At 37.8% G+C, this 17,685-nt stretch overlaps 2 protein-coding genes across 4 annotated transcripts; both read left to right on the top strand.

Annotated features, from left to right (window-relative positions):
• The first annotated feature begins 151 nt into the window (after positions 1-151).
• On the top strand, positions 152-4,570 carry LOC8274520 (G-type lectin S-receptor-like serine/threonine-protein kinase CES101). Of its 3 annotated transcripts, none has more exons than XM_048378725.1 (6): positions 156-2,329; positions 2,514-3,124; positions 3,210-3,420; positions 3,510-3,747; positions 3,834-3,996; positions 4,103-4,570. In XM_048378725.1, exons 1-6 carry the CDS (start codon positions 1,156-1,158, stop codon positions 4,406-4,408), a joined length of 2,703 nt encoding a protein of 900 aa, XP_048234682.1. In that variant the 5' UTR covers positions 156-1,155; the 3' UTR covers positions 4,409-4,570. The 3 variants fall into 3 exon arrangements, with proteins under 3 accessions (XP_048234683.1, XP_048234682.1, XP_015572867.2); XM_015717381.3 differs by having other exon boundaries at positions 157-2,329; positions 3,846-3,996; XM_048378726.1 differs by lacking the exon at positions 4,103-4,570 and having other exon boundaries at positions 152-2,329; positions 3,863-3,979.
• A 7,988-nt stretch (positions 4,571-12,558) lies between these two features.
• On the top strand, positions 12,559-16,100 carry LOC8274516 (G-type lectin S-receptor-like serine/threonine-protein kinase CES101). The gene is made up of 7 exons (XM_025156780.2): positions 12,559-13,870; positions 14,059-14,163; positions 14,268-14,470; positions 14,535-14,745; positions 14,850-15,087; positions 15,189-15,339; positions 15,423-16,100. Exons 1-7 carry the CDS (start codon positions 12,700-12,702, stop codon positions 15,729-15,731), a joined length of 2,388 nt encoding a protein of 795 aa, XP_025012548.2. The 5' UTR covers positions 12,559-12,699; the 3' UTR covers positions 15,732-16,100.
• The last annotated feature ends 1,585 nt before the right edge of the window (positions 16,101-17,685 follow it).

Genomic DNA, 17,685 nt, shown 5'->3' with positions numbered 1-17,685 from the left:
TATTAAAATGAGAAAAAAACTTCATAAAAATCCATGTGGTTATTATTCAATGAATAGATAGATACAAATATTATAATCATTTTAATATTTTATGTTAATTCCTTTTGTCATTATTCGAATTTAATCTTGTATTGTCTTACTCTATTTTGTCAGCCTAAGGAATTGTGGCCAGGAGCTGAGCTTCAATTCTCTAGCTCTCTTATGGCCAACCCAACAAAACTGTTAAGAAGAGTCAGTGAATGAACAGATGTATATTTATAAGTTACAAAAGAAGAAAAAAAAAAATGTAAATTCCAATGCGTATATGTAATCAATATATTCATTAATATTATAAGGTGGGTGACGCATTTCTTTACCATCTTTTAAAAATTAAAGGATATGTTATTAATAAGATGGATGGTCACATGGCCAAATTAACCCTAACTTGTCCTGATTAGCCTATTGCCACCCTTAACTTCCATGAGACACACTTATTAGCCTTTTACATCAGCCATTTGAGTCCATATATTATAATACTTTAATTATACAAGTTCAGGGGTCAATTTGTGCATTTGTTCAAATTTTTCAGAGGCTTCATTACATATATGAATGCAAAAATAATTTGGATTTTGGTGACAAATATTATATTTATCCAATTCCATTTGTTGGCTAAATTATCTCCTACGGTTGTTAGCTTTTCTTTCTTGTTTCTTTTTTTTCAGAAAAATTCCCCAACTTTTTTTTTAATTTTATTTTTTTAAAAAAGTTATTTATGATTTCATCCTAAAATTTGTACATATTACTACAAAGGCACGTTGAAGGTGTTTCTTGTGACCTTCATATGTATAATAGTCATAGATTAAACATTTTGACTTAGTCGCATTGAATATTTGTAGTCATTATTTCAAACTATAACATCTAGAATTAATACCAGCATAAGGCCAATATGTTCTTGCAGCTGATTGAAATTTCTTCAAGAAAACCTCCATTGATTCTCTGTCACATTTCCTCAAGTCTCCCCTATTTTAATCTATCAACCTCCATTGATGCTCACAAATTTCTTTTGTGGGTCTGCTTAATCATCATATAACTAATTCAACCATCGTTTGCGGGTTAATTTGTTTAACTACAAGTGTTATCCTTTCAGCTGTTGCAGAACAACTTGACCTTGCATTAATGATTACCGAATGGACAAAACCCATCCTGGTAATCCTTTCCTGCTTCATGCTTCTTTTGGGGTCTTCATGGTCAGTGACGGACACATTACTACAAGGCCAGAAGCTAAAAGATGGGGATCAATTGGTTTCAGCTTCAGGAATCTTCTTGTTAAGATTTTTCAGGAGCGACAAGCATTACCTAGGAATATGGTACAACATGACTGATGAACAGGAAAGTATAAACGAGTTCGAACTGTCATCGAAGGTTGTCTGGGTTGCCAACAGGAACAACCCAATCGTGGACAAGTCAGGAATTCTTACAATAGGCCGAGATGGAAATTTGAAGATTTCATATGGTAGTGGCGGAGATAATATTTCTTTAACTTCAGTCCAAAAGTCAGGTAACAATACTAACATAACTGCTACTTTGCTTGATTCTGGTAATCTTGTGCTGCGCGAATTATATACGAATAGATCTGCAAGTCGCTTGCTGTGGCAAAGTTTTGATTATCCTACACATGCACTTTTTCCTGGAATGAAGATTGGAATCAACCTGCAAACTGGGCATAGTTGGTCTCTAACATCATGGATTAATACTCAGTCACCAGCTATAGGCTCTTTTACCTTTGGAATGGATCGTAATGGCATGAATCAATTGATAATCTGGTGGGCAGGGGATGTGTACTGGATTAGTGGGAATTGGGTAGATGGTGGTTTCAAATTCTGGCACATGTTATCTGCGCAGGAAGGATATCATTTTCGCTATTTTTCTAATGAGAATGAAACATATTTTACTTATAATGCAAGCGAGAATGCTAAATATTTTCCAATGTTATGGATTAATGATTTTGGTCTAAGCTCATCTTTTGCAAGACCATTGATCTCGTGCAGAAGTCAATATGATTACATGAATACAATTGGATGTGTTCAGAGTCGTCCAATCTGCCCGAAGAAAGCTACTGAGTTTGAGTATGAAACTGCGGCTGTTTCTGGCGATTCATTCAAGTTCAATGAAAGTGATCATTTGAGTTTGGATGATTGTCTTGAAAAATGCTTGAGGAATTGTTCTTGTGTTGCGTATTCGCCCACAAATGAGATTGATGGAACTGGCTGTGAGATTTGGAGCAAAGTCACCATTGAATCATCTGCAGACGGAAGACACTGGCGGCCTGTTTTCGTCCTCAAATCAGAAGGTAAAATATCTCACTTCCGCAGGTTATTAAATTTTTCAATTTTGAAATACACAAATGTAATATCCAACTGTTACATAACGTATAGGCTTAAATTTTGCCAAAAGACAAGTATAAGATTAGTAAATAAAGGTTGCATTGTTAGAAACAAAAAGCTGACCAGTAGTAAATTTGCTTGTCATTGCAGAAAAGAAATGGGTTTGGTGGTTAGTTATAGCTGCAGCAGGATCTCTGATTATAACCCTCTTGTTATTCTCATGCTATCTGTTATGGAGAAAATTTAAGGAAGCTGTTATGACCCCAGTGTTGTCTAAATTTAAGGAAGCTGTTATGATCACAATGTGGTCTAAATTTAAGGAATCTGTGATCCCAATGTGGTCTAAATTTAAGGAAGCTGTGATCCCAATGTGGTCTAAATTTAAGGAAGCTGTTTTCCTCCCAATGTGGTTTAAATTAAAGGAAACTGTTGTGATCCCAATGTGGTCTGCGACTAGCTACTGGCTGGCGAATCCTGAACATCTACTGCAGTTACTGAGAAACTACAAGGAAAAACTCATGCCATTCTGGAGAAAATACAAGGAGATATTGAAGCAGTATCTTCAATCAATGAAGAAAACTGACACTGATAAAGAAATGCTTCTACATGAACTGGGTATGGATGCAAATTACACACCTAATACACATGAAAAGAGTAGCCATGAATTGCAGTTTTTCAAGTTTGAAACTGTAGCATCAGCAACAAACAATTTTGCCTCTACCAATAAGCTCGGACAAGGAGGATATGGACCTGTTTATAAGGTATATCTCCAAGAGCTTTTGGCTTATATAGAGTTGAGATAGCAAAGAAAATCTTGCTTCAGGACTAAGTAGTCACTGTTTTCAGGGAAAATTACCAGATGGTCAAGAAGTAGCAATGAAAAGACTTTCAACAAACTCCCGACAAGGATCAGTTGAGTTTGGGAATGAAATAAAAGTAATTGCCAAACTGCAACACAATAATCTTGTCAGGCTTGTAGGTTGCTGCATTGAGAAAGAAGAAAAAATACTCATCTACGAGTACATGCCTAACAAAAGCCTTGATTTGTTCCTGTTTGGTCAGTACACTAAAACTTTGTTTAGGAGTTCATCAACATTCTTTTCAATGCTTTTCTTTCTATTACTCACACATGTAGCTTCTGAACAGATCCTATAGATAAAAATGTCCTAGACTGGAGAAAACGGTTCAACATAATTGAAGGGATTATTCAAGGGCTTCTTTACCTACATAAATATTCAAGGTTGAAAATAATACACAGAGATTTGAAGGCTGGCAACATTTTGCTTGATAGCAAGATGAATCCAAAAATATCAGATTTTGGCATGGCAAGGATATTTGGATCAGAAGAAACAAAAGCAAACACTAACACAGTTGTTGGAACATAGTAAGTGAAAGAAAGAAAATGCATACATCTAGTTATACTCACATAAATCATACAGGCATCATTCCTGCTGTTAATGCTCAACCAAGTTTCAACTGCAGTGGCTATATGTCTCCAGAGTATGCAATGGAGGGCATTTTCTCAACAAAGTCAGATGTGTTCAGTTTTGGAGTCTTGTTGCTGGAAATTGTTAGTGGCAAGAAGAACAATAGTTTCCAATACTCTGATGGTCCACTCAGTCTCATAGCATATGTGAGTTTCAAAGTCAAGAATATATCTCAATCACCTTATTTGATCTTTATCTTATTTTGTTATGAGACCTGAAGCTCGACTAATTCTAAGAAGTGAAATGATTTAGGCATGGAATTTATGGATAGAAGAGAGAGTTTTGGAGCTGACTGATCCAATAATTGGTGACCCAGATCAGACTGAAGTGTTAAGATGCATTCATATAGGTCTCTTATGTGTGCAAGAGAACCCAATGGATCGGCCCAGCATGCTAGATGTTACATCTATGATATACAATGAAGCTAATCAACTGCCTTCTCCGAACCAACCTGCATTTTACTATAGGAAGAACTTTCAGTATACAGAGATTTTAGAGCAGAAGCAGGACTGCTTGTCACAAAATGGTGTATCAATCAGTGAGATGGAAGCAAGATAAAAGAGGAGAAATCTTTTTCTTTTTTTGTGAACAAGGGAGAAATCATCTTCATCAATATAGATTATACACAACATGTCAACACTCAACAGGGCTGCTAATCATGTACTGAATGATAATGATTGATTAATATACAATATTTCAGAGTCAAGATTTCTGATACAACACAACAGGATGGTTCAAATACTTTAATCATTTTTATGAACTATGCCTTTTTATAGCTTTGTTAGAGTAGAATCAACAACAGATTTTGCATCATTTGACATCTATTGCTTTCAGCAATTGAAAACAGGGCATTTTTCAAACCAAATAAAAAAATTAATGAACAGAATTTTCAACGAACACTCGTTGACCATACACCCATAAGAACATCAATACTTATGAGATCTACTACATGTGACTTTAGTTTTGGATGTACACTGTAAACCACAAATAGAATAGTAATTAGGTGAGGAAGAATAGAACAAGGTTATGGGACAGAGTACAGAAACAAATGAACAGATAATATTATTTTCTTGTGTAGCAAGAAGGACCAGTCTACATCTAGATAGTCACAAGATACCATATTCTGGGTCTTATTTTAATGTTTAAATGAGTTTTGTAATGTCAAAATATAGTAAATATAGTTTCAAATTTTACCAAAGAAAACATGGGAATTGTCTCTGTATCCAAAGTCTAAAGTCAAAATAAACAGCTAATTGTTGTACGACTGTTGATGCTTTACGCTCATCTTTATATTCAAAACCTGGCAATTATGGCTACCAGAGATAAAAGGCATATCCTTCTTAGCTTTTCATGCTATTTCTTGTTCATTTTCCTCTCTTATTCATTACCAGATACATTCAGCAAGGCCAACAGCTCAAGGACAATGATAACTTGGTTTCCACTGATGAAATTTTCAAGTTCGGATTCTTTAGCCCTAGAAGCCGATATTTAGTAATATGGTACAACATAATGAATGAAAATACAGTTCTTATTGTCAAGTAGAAGGTGGTGTGGGTTGCCAACCGAGATAACATGTTCTCCTCTGCTGTTGAAGACCAAAAGAAAAATACATCAGACAAAATTCAACGGGTTACAAACAAGCAGTCAAGGACCACTGGTCAAGGCCTCAGCTTCTGTCATCACAGGCCAGAAAGCTGAAGTCAGGAGCAACCTTTCTTCCCACTTCTACCAACCACAAAATAGGAATGGAACGTTGACATAGAGCTCAGAGTTTAGTAGCATAGTAATAAGACCGTTTGAACTCAATATGTATAAATCAAGATCATGCTTCAAATTGTAATCTCAGAATTCGTATTAACCTTCATCACAGATTAATACACTTCAATACTTCAATATGGTATCAGAGCAGGAGTGATTCTGTCATCACTTACCCAAAAAAAAAAAATCAAAAATCCAACCAAGCAAATTTCTCATCATGTCTCAAAACAATCTTACCAAGCTCACCAACATAACTTTAACAGGCAGTCAAAATTATTTCCAATAGTCGAGGGCAGTATACATCAGCCTCAGTGGAAGAAAAAAAATAGGGTTTATCACAAGAACTCGGAAGAGGCCACTACCAATCAACCCAGATCAACCAACAAAGGAAGAGAATGAGGCAATCGAAGATTGGCAGACGACTGACCACATGGTCATGTCGCTTATGACCAACACAATCGAGCCTCAAATTGCCAGGCTATGTCTGCTACTGGCATCATCACAGGCAATATGGGAGCGACTAAAACAGTTATATGGGCAAGAACAAAACTATGCGCACATATTCCAGTTGAAACAGGAATTAGCACAAATAAAACAGGGAACTCGGTCCAGCGGGAGTTACGCGACCGAGATATTAACTCGGTGGGAGGAGCTACAAAGCTGCCTCCCACCCACTACTGATCCAGAGGAAATAAGGCAAAGAGCGAAGCAGGACCTGGTGTTTACTTACCTGGGCGGGCTCGAGTCGAGCTACGAGGCGGTTAGATCACAGATTTTACTATCCAGCAAACTCCTCAGATTTGACGCGGTCATCGCTCTTGTGCAACAAGAGGAAACCAGGCGTGCCATTATGGGAGCCATGACAAACTAGAACAACACAGAGAATAGAGCCTTCGTCTCTCACTCACGAGAGTCGGCTCGGGTGAGAGGGACGCCTAACAACGTCACGAAATGTGACCACTACAAGAAGCAGGGTCACTCTCACGAGCGGTGTTGGCATCTCCACCCGCACCTTCGCCCGACACTCAATCGAGGAGAGCGCGGAAGAACTGGAAAAAGAAGAGACAGGGACGAGCGAAGAAGAGAAGAGAAATTTGGCGGCGTGGGTATGCTAAACGCATCTAACCCTAAGGATTATGATGCGTTCAGCGGGTCGGATATGGAAAGCGGGCCCGTATCAGCCCGACCCGACTCCACTGCTTATGTCGCCCAACCCAATTGTACATGGGCCAATTCAGGCCCAAGGTTCAACCCACCAGCCACAACCCAGCCAACCAGCAATTCATGGGCCAGTCCAGCCTTCGAGCCCAGCCCATCAAACCGACCCGAGTCCGGCCCATCAAAAAATTACCAAATTTCTCAAATTCTCTCCCAACTTCAGTCCATTCTCCAACAGTCCCTTGGGGCAGGTTTAGTATCTCAAAATTATAAATCTACAAAATGGATTATTAATTCCAGTGCAACTGACCACATGACTTGGGACTCGACACAATTGCACAATTTTATCCCTATAGATTCCCAACATATGATAGTTGCAAACGGAAGTCGAGCAGAAATCTCTGGTTTTGGCTCATCAAATTTGTTCCCTAATACTAATTCTATTCAGGATATTCTTTTATTACCTAACTTTACGTCAAATTTGTTATCTGTTGGAAAAATAACTCGTACTTTAAATTGTAATGTCATTTTCTCACCATCTTCTGTAATCTTTCAGGATCGCACCACCGGGAAGACGATTGGTGAAGGATACCTTCACAATGGATTATACTATCTCACCAATCCTACCAATTAGTGTCTTACCTCCATTAAACCTCTCAATCACAGCATTCTTCTACCTAGGCGGTTTGGGCATCCGGCTGATACAGTCTTAAATCAGTTATTTTGTCTTAAAATAGATTCTGGTTGTTGTGATATTTGTCAATTTTCAAAACATACTAGATTACCTTTTCATGTGTCCTCTACCATCTCAACAAAAATGTTTGATCTAATTCATTCTGATGTTTGGGGACCTGCTCCCTGTACCTCTTACAATCATTTTTGTTACTTTGTCACATTCATTGATGACTTCTCTCGCATCACTTTGGTCTATTTGTTAAAAGGCAAGAATGAAGTCTTTGAATGTTTTCAAAAAAATTTCAACTTTATTCAAACTCAGTATAATGCCAACATTAAAATCTTTAGATCCGATAATGGCACTGAATACATCAATAAAAAAATGTCAGACTTCTTTTCCACTAAAGGCATCTTGCATCAAACTACCTGCACTTACACTCCCGAGTAAAATGGAGTTTGTGAAAGAAAAAACTGCCATCTTCTTAACGTCACCAGATCCCCACTTTTTCAAAATAATGTTCCTCACATCTTTTGGTCTGATGCCCTCCTAACTGTTGCCTATCTCATTAACCGCCTCCCTGGTCCAAAACTCAAAAATCTTAGTCCTCTTGAAATTCTCAAGGGCAGGAAAATTGAACTAGGACACATTAGAGTTTTTGGGTGCACAGCCTTTGTTCATGTTAAACGCTCTCATAAACTGGAACCCAGCTCTGTCAAAACAGTATTCTTAGGGTATTCTTCAACAAAGAAGGGTAATAAGTGCTATGACCCGTGCACTCACAAAAACTACATCTCTAGGGATGTGTTTTTTGATGAAGGCACACCTTATTTCACTAATCCTCATCCCTCTCATGGGTCTTCCTTGTTATTTCCGAATAATAACTCTTTATTTTTTGACAGTTCAGTTCTCCCACCTCCATCCAGTGAGGAGACAGCTTCTCCAGCAAATCCCGAGGCCAACCCTTCCGGGGGAGCCAGTATCATTCTCCGGGGCACTTCTTCAGGGGAGATGGATCACCAGTCGAAAAAGATGGATCACTAGTTGAAGAAGTCGCCCCACGCAGATCATCTAGACCTACCAGACCACCAGTCAGACTAAGGGACTATGTGTCCCACAAGGTGACGTATCCTATTCAAAACTTTATTAGCTACCATAGCATATCCAGTTCATATAGGACCTACCTAGATAAACTCACCTCCTATACTGAGCCATCCTCCTTCTATGAAGCTAACACCGATCCTAAATGGTGTCAGGCCATGAAGGAGGAGTTTCAGGCACTTGAAAAAAATGACACCTGGAAATTAGTCCCTCTACCACAAGGTAAAAAACCTGTTGGGTGCAAATGGGTATATAAAATTAAGTATAAATATGATGGAATAGTTGAGCGATACAAGACTAGATTGGTAGCAAAGGGATTCACCCAAACATATGGGGTAGACTATCAGGAAACCTTTGCGCCTGTAGCAAAAATGAGCACAGTTCGCATTTTATTGTCTGTTGCTACCAACTCAAGATGGAGCCTATATCAAATGAATGTAAAAAACGCGTTCCTCCAAGGGACTCTCGAAGAAGAGGTTTACATGACTCTGCCTCCAGGTTATGAGACTACCACCAACCAATCCATGGAATGTAAACTAGAAAAGGCCATCTACGGATTGAAACAATCTCCAAGAGCATGGTATGCCAAGCTAAGCCTTTTTCTTTTAAAACTCAATTTCGTTAAGTGTGCATCTGATTCTTCTATGTTTGTCAAACATACTCATTCTTGCACTATCATTGTTCTCATTTATGTTGATGACATTATCATAACAGGCAACAACAATAAAGAAATTGAGGAAGTAAAATAAAAATTAAAAGAGGAATTTGACATCAAAGATCTCAGACAACTGTCCTACTTTCTTGGAATAGAAATAGCCAAATCCCATAAAGGTCTATTTTTGTCCCAAAGAAAGTACGTCATTGATCTATTAAAAGAAACAGGAAAACTAGGAGTAAAACTAGTAGATTCACCAATGGAGACTAAAACTAAACTTAATCTTGAAGATGGCAATCTTTTAGACAATATAGGACACTATTAAGGACTAGTAGGAAAACTAATCTATCTCACCGTAACCAGACCTGACATCACCTATGCTGTAAGTATGGTAAGTCAGTTCATGCATGCACCTCGTACTAGTCATTTAGATGCCATCAATAGGATTCTTAGGTATCTCAAGGGAACTCCTGGTCAAGGGATTTGGATGAAAAATAACAATTCGTATGACATTATTAGTTTTTCTGATGCAGATTGAGTCGGAAGCTGTGACAGAAAATCAACCTCCGGTTTTTGTACATTTGTGGGTGGCAATCTAGTAACTTGGAAAAGCAAGAAACAAATTGTAACTGCTAGATCCAGTGCAGAGGCAGAATACAGAGCAATGGCATCAACAGCCAGCGAATTAATATGGATTAAGCAAGTCCTTACAGATTTGGGAATTAAGATCAAAGAACCAATAAAGATGTACTGTGACAATCAAGCAGCAAGACATATTGCTTCAAACCCCGTCTTTCACGAGCACACAAAACACATCGAAGTAGATTGTCACTTTATAAGGGAAAAGGTTCAATCTGGAGAAATTGAAACTCCATTTGTCAGAAGTAATGAACAATTGGCAGATATCCTCACAAAAGCACTAAACAAATCCGATCTCAAGAACCTTCTCAGCAAGATGGGATCGATCAACCTATTCGAACCCACCTTGAGGGGGAGTGTTGAAGACCAAAAGAAAAACACATAGAACAAAATCCAACGGGTTACAAACAAGCAGTCAAGGACCACTGGTCAAAGCCTCAGCTTCTGTCATCACAGGCCAGAAAGCTGAAGTCAGGAGCAACCTTTCTTCCCTATGGAAGAAATGTCACTTCTACCAACCACAGAATAGGAATGGAACGTTGACATAAAACTCAGAGTCTAGTAGCATAGCAATAAGACCGTTTGAACTTAATATGTATAAATCAAGATCATGCTTCAAATTGTAATCTCAGAATTCGTATTAACATTCATCACAGATTAATACACTTCAATACTTTAATACATATCCTTCCTAGCTTTTCATGCTATTTCTTGTTCATTTTCCTCTCTTATTCATTACCAGATACATTCAGCAAGGCCAACAGCTCAAGGACAATGATAACTTGGTTTCCACCGATGAAATTTTCCAGTTCGGATTCTTTAGCCCTGGAACTTCACGAAGCCGACATTTAGTAATATGGTACAACATAATGAATGAAAATACAGCTCTTATTGTCAAGTAGAAGGTGGTGTGGGTTGCCAACCGAGATAACATGTTCTCCTCTGCTGGATCAGTTCACAAGGTACATTGAAACAAATATAAGGGATACAACTAATTCAACTACTATTTTAGACTACTGGAGGTGGTTTCAGGGACAATTACAAGATGGGCAGAAAGTAGCAGTAAAAATACTTTCAAGAAATTCTGGTAAGGACTACCAGAAATTGAGAATGAACTTATACTGATAGCAAAGCTGCAACATATTGATCTTGTCAGGCTTGTCGGATGCTGCATCCAGAGAAAAGAGAAGATGCTAATCTATGAATTCATACTGAACAAAAGCTTAGTTTTCTTTCCGTCCTCTTTGGTTTGTGAGCTCAAGAATTTCTTTCTTCCTCTACTTTGGATCAATAGTACTGGTAACTTTCAGTTAAACATGTAGTTTGTTAATTCTTTTCTTGAACAGATCCTACTAGGAAGCACTTATTGGACTGGAAAAGGCCTCCATATCATAGAAGGCATTTCTCAAGGACTACTTTACCTTCATAAATACTCAAGATTGAAAATAATTCATAGAGATTCGAAAGCAAGTAACATCTTGCCTGATGCTTAAATGAATCCTAAAATGTGAGATTTTGGCATGGCCATAATATTCGGGAGGAATGAATCAGAAGCGAACAGCAGAAAGGTAGTTGGAAGTCGGTGAGTATAATCACTTGAACTTCCATAATCAATCATAAATTACTGATGAATATATGTATTTCTCTTCAAATGCTAAGATGTGCAATCAACTTCACTTTAGTGGCTATATGGCTCCCGAGTATGCCTTGAAAGGCATTATTTCCAGTAAGAATGATGTCCTTAGCTTTGGGATACTACTACTTGAAATTGTGAGCGGCAAAAAGAATAACAGCAGCTACGGTTCTAATTCTCCATTCAACCTAATAGGACTTGTAAGTTTTTCTTATTCAATTTGAAATTATCTTGAAAGGGCTCACCCACCCCGTGCACGAAGTGCTACTTGGCCACTGTGGTGGTAGAGCAGGCGGCGCATATATCCGCAACCTTCCCTGCATCTTTTATATAGTGGCCGTCTCCACTGCTATGTAATCTACAGGTCACCAAAGGAGCAACTTTAGCAGTTGCGCCAAGGCTGGCCCTCTGTTTGAAATTGTTTCAAGTGCCCAAAATGTTTCGACCCATGTGAGAAATTTAAACTTGATACTTATTTACTCAACTGGTGTTGTGTTTCAGGCATGGGAGCTGTGGAGTGAAGGTAAAGGATTAGAGCTAAAGGATCCAACTTTTAATGAAGCATGCTCTCAAAGTGAAGTACTGAAATGCTTTCAAATTGGTCTTCTTTGTGTACAAGACCGGCAAAAGAAAGACCAAGCATGTCAAATATTGTTAATATGCTGACAAATCAAACATCAAATCTACCTGAACCAAAACAACCAGCATATTTCATTGATATATTTGAGGAAGAAGAACCAAAAAAATTCAAAAAGTCGCTCCATAAACGATGTATCAATTACAGCAACGGAAGCTAGATAATTAATGTCTCCCTACTTTACCACTTACTCTTGTATTTTGCTTGTACGAATATACAGATGTAAAAATTTCAATTATTTTGCTGCGAGCCTTCTAATTCTTAATTTGGCGAGTCAAATCCTGATTCATGTAACAAACCGGAAAGCGAATTTTTTGGGACCCTGGTCAATTGTAGACTTCTATTTTGTTTATACCTTATAAAATTCATGTTCCTTTCTAACACTTGAAAAGTCAAGAAAAGAAACTAGTCTTGACTTAGCCAGCTTTCTGCAAGTATAATGGACTCTGGTATTATCGATTACGGTTGTGTGGATTATATTCGCATAAGAAGTTGATGAAAGTTTGCAGTTGACCCGCTTCTTCAAAAGCTTATGGTCAGTCTTTGGTTTTTGGTATCTACCTTTTGAGACAATTTCAGTCATTCATGTCCATTGATGGCTAACATGAAAAAGAACCTTTTCCTTCTCAGTTTTTCTTGTTTTCTGCTACTACTAACAAGGCCTTCTCATTCTCAAACACGGACAATTCTGCAAGGCGGGGAGCTCAAATATGATCAGGAACTGGTTTCAGCTGATGGGATGTTCAAATTGAAGTTTGGCACTGTTGGCGAGAGTGGCGAGTCCAGTGATTCTTATTTGGGAATATGGTACAATTACATTGAAGAAAAGTTTCCTGTGTGGGTTGCAAATCTAGACACGCCAATCTTTGGCAATTCTGGAATCCTTACTGTTGATAGTCAAGGCAACTTGAAAATTTTACGTGATAAAGGTAGGTCCATTGTCTTGTATTCAGTTCAGAAGGCAATCTACAACGCAATTGCTACCCTGGAAGACACAGGCAACTTTATACTACGTGAACTGAATTCAAATGGATCTATAAAGCAGGTTTTGTGGCAAAGCTTTGATTATCCTACTGACACATTTCTGCCAGGGATGAAACTAGGAATTAATTTAAAAACTGGGCAGCAGTGGTCTGTGATATCTTGGAGAAGCTTCGAGTCACCTGCCAGGGGGACTTTTGTGCTTGGTACGGATCCTGACAGCAAAAATCAATTGGTCATTTGGAGACAAGGACACATCTACTGGGCTAGTGGCTCTTGGGTTGGACAGTTTTCTCTGTTAGGCGGTCTATCTTTCAATGTTTTGTACAACTTCAGCTACTTTTCAGATGAGAATGAAAGTTACTTCATATATTCTATAAATAAGGCCAATAGTATCTTTCCAAGGTTAACCATTAATGCGGAGGGAGTGTTGATTGGTTTCCTGAAATATGATTACCATGAAGAAGTTAAATGCATTACTTCTTATGATTATATGAGTCCAACAGTTGGATGTTTGGAGCAGAATCTCCCAAATTGCAGGAGTCCTAGTGATGCATTTCTTTTCAAGCCCCGAACAGGTTACATGTACAGCGATGGGTTCAAGTACAGTGACAGCGAGAACTTGACTATGATTGATTGTAAGTTGAACTGTTTAAAGAACTGTTCTTGTATTGCCTATGCTTCAAAGAATGAAGATGGCACCGGCTGCGAAATTTGGAGGTCAGCACGAAGTTTCATAGGATCTAGTTCAGATGATTCACGGAAAATTTACATTTTTGACGAAGGTAAAACTACAATACTGTTTAGACTTCATTAGAACAAGTGTTATGCGTTGTATTATCCAAGCCACCCTGCTGTTTTATATTGGTTTTAAGAAAGAATACAAGCCATCTTACTGTTTTTTATCCACTCTATCATAACATGAAAGAAAAAAAAAATTTATTGATATGATGTAATTTATATCTTAATGCAGTGAATAAGTGGTGGCTGCCAGTAACTATCACACTAGGAGGAATTTTTCTTATACCTGCACTGTGCGCATTTTTATATGCCATATGGAAAAAGTGCAGCAGGACAGGTAATCTCTTGCTCTAAATTTTGAAAAGATTACTAATTTTATCTCTAATTTCCTATGATCTATAGACTTCTCATGTTTCACTTTTCTTGTAACTTAATTACTAGGGAATGGAAAGACGAACCTAAAGAATCTATGGAACGAACTAGAAGGCAACGCATTGTCTTTGACCACATATGATACTCTAAGAACACAGAAGAATGAATGGGATGAGTTGCATATATTCTGTTTTGAAATAATTGCTATTGCTACAAAATATTTTAAACCAGAAAATAAGCTTGGTGAAGGCGGATTCGGACCGGTTTATAAGGTAAAATCTTGAAACTCTGATTAAATTTTGTTTAATTGATCACAAACAGAAATGTTATTTTCAGGGAAAGTTACTAGATGGACAAGAGATTGCAATAAAAAGACTTTCGAGAAGTTCAGGGCAAGGACTAGTAGAGTTCAAAAATGAAGCTATACTCATTGCTAAACTCCAGCATACTAATCTTGTGAAGCTTTTAGGCTTTTGTGTTGATGGAGAAGAAAGGATATTAGTTTATGAGTATATGCCTAAGAAAAGTTTGGATATCTATCTCTTTGGTAAGTTAAATTTAGCTGTGCTGATATGTTTATATGATCATTTCTTGCGTTGAACAGTACAGAAGTTAGTAAAAAATTCTCCACTGATACGTTCTTCAAGACAGATTCTCACAAAAAGAGCGAATTAGATTGGAAGAAACGCTTCAAAATTATTGATGGAATTACTCAAGGACTTCTTTATCTCCACAAATATTCAAGATTAAAAGTGATTCACAGAGATTTAAAGGCTAGCAACATATTGCTTGACGATGAGATGAATCCAAAAATATCAGATTTTGGGATGGCTAGAATATTTGGGCTGAAAGAATCTGAAGCAAATACCAATAGAATTGTTGGAACATAGTGAGTGTTCGCTACCTCTACAACCAATCAAATATTAGTCATGTGTTTATGCACACAAAGTCTGCATTTCACTTACTTGGAATATTTTAATTAATATTCAGTGGTTACATGTCACCGGAGTATGCTATGAATGGTGTTGTTTCTACGAAAACTGATGTGTTCAGCTTTGGGGTCTTACTATTGGAGATCATCAGTGGCAGGAAGAATACCAGTTTCCATTATTCCGAGTGCCCAATCAACCTAATAGGATATGTATGCTTTCTTTGACTTGGTTGGTTTAACAATATTATTCTGTCCAATTTTTGAAGCTATGTATTATGCCGAACGTGTAACAGGCATGGCTGTTGTGGAAGGACAACCGAGGTTTAGAACTTATTGATCCTAAATTGGACGAATTCTTGCCCCAGAATCAAGTTCTGAGATGCATTCATATAGGCCTTTTATGTGTACAAGACCATGCAGCAGATAGACCCACCGTCTTTGATGTTGTTTCTATGCTTTCAAATGAAACTATATTACTAGCAACTCCAAAGCAGCCAGCATTCTTCGTAAATGCAGTTGTGCAAGAGCCGGGAGAACCCAGAAACAGATCGGACAAGTGCTCTATAAATCTTGTATCAATTTCAGTAATGGAAGCCAGATAAATGCAGCAAGCACGCATGAACTTATTTCAAAAGCCAAATATTTTGGAAAACATTGTACCAACTAAAAATTTCTATCTGTGTCCTTATTAACAATGAAATGAGTGAATCGTTGTAATATCTTTAGTGTAGAAAATTAGATATAGACTGAAGATGATATCAAGAAAATTTCTTGCCAGGCACTAGTTGGGGAATAGAAACATAGAACAGGTGAAAATTTCATATTTTTAAGGGGAAATTAGGATATTTCTAGACGAACGTACCATGGAAGGGGCTCTCCTTTCAGTCTGCCTGTCCATTAGACTCGGTCAATGTCTTAATGATTGCCTTTTCCATCACATTTTCTATTGATTAGTTATATATTTTCAGGTAGTAGTTGATTCGTTGAGTTGTGCGTAACAAATGAAAATGCTTCTTGTAAATGCAGAAATGAAATAGAACTTAGCTGGGTTTGAGCTAAAGTTCTTATAAACTGAGCTAAATCTGAGCTCAAGTTCTTAAGAGATATGGAAATGATGAAGAGAAATTGAGAGGAAAAATATCTTCTTCTCTTATATTTTTAGCCCTTTACATTTGATTTAGAGAAAGAGATTACAAAAATTGTAGTTCCCAATGCCACTAACATAGGAACTTGTACAAAGTCAAACAAGAAATTAAATACTACATGGGGACTTACAAGCTATGGAAAACAGCTGGAAACCATGTGCTTGTTTCCAAGACAAGCTCACATGTTCCAACACTCCTCCTTGAGGTTGGTCTTAGAAGCTCCTAGCTGATTCTTCAAAAAATCAATTCTTGATCTTGATAATGGTTTGGTAAAGAGATCAACAAGCTGTTCTTCTGAAGAGCAATACTGGAGCTTGATCTCCAAATTCTTTTCAGCTTCTCTAATGGAGTGAAATTTTACATTGATATGCTTGGTTCGTCCATGTTGAACTGGATTTTCAGCTATAGCAATTGCTGACTTGTTGTTACAATAGATTGTAGTTGGTTTGTCTAGCTCAACACACAAATCTGACAAGAGCTTCCTAAGCCATATAGCTTGATTTGATGCAGCTGCAATCGACACATACTCAGCTTCAGCTGTTGATTGAGCTACAACTTCTTGTTTCTTTGAGTTCCAGCAAGTTGCACCTGAGCCTAGTGAGAACACATAGCCTGAAGTGCTCTTCATGTCATCCACACTTCCAGCCCAATCACTATCAGCATAACCTTATAGCTCAATTTGGTCAAGCCTGTGATACCAAATACCATCCTTCACGGTACCCTTCAAGAACTTGAGAACTCTTTTAGCTACTCCTAGATGCACACTCGTAGGATAGCTCATGAATCTTGAAAGAAGGCTAGCTGGATACATTAGGTCAGGTCTTGTAGCTGAAAGATACAACAAGCTGCCAACAATGCTTCTGTACACAGTTGGGTTTTCTAGCTTTTCTCCATCATTCTTCGAAAGCTTTTCATTCTGAGCTATTGGAGCTATAACTTCTTTACAAGCTTCTAGCTCAAACTTCTTCAAAACATCAAGAGCATACTTTCTTTGAGATATGAAAATTCCTGAGGAGCATTGATGAATTTCCATCCCAAGAAAATAGTTTATTAAGCCCAAATCGGACATCTCAAAAATACTTTCCATTTGCTTCTTGAGTTCTGAAACAGCTTCTTCTTGGCTACCAGTAACAAGGAGGTCATCAACATATAATGAAACCACTATCTTGAGCTCTCCATCTTCTTGCTTCAAATAAAGAGTAGCTTCATTATCACTTCTCTTGAACCCTTGTTGCATCAAGTGAGCATCAATTTTCTGGTACCAAGCTTTTGGAGCTTGCTTCAGCCCGTACAAAGCCTTTATTAGCTTGTACACCTCATCTTCTCTTCCTCTCACTTAGAAACCTTCTGGTTGCTCTATGTAGAGCTCCTCCTTGAGCTCACCATTCAAGAATGCTGATTTCACATCGAG

Source organism: Ricinus communis, chromosome 8, assembly GCF_019578655.1.
Source record: "Ricinus communis isolate WT05 ecotype wild-type chromosome 8, ASM1957865v1, whole genome shotgun sequence".
In the NCBI taxonomy this organism is placed as follows: domain Eukaryota; kingdom Viridiplantae; phylum Streptophyta; class Magnoliopsida; order Malpighiales; family Euphorbiaceae; genus Ricinus; species Ricinus communis.
This window is presented reverse-complemented; position numbering and strand designations above follow the sequence as displayed.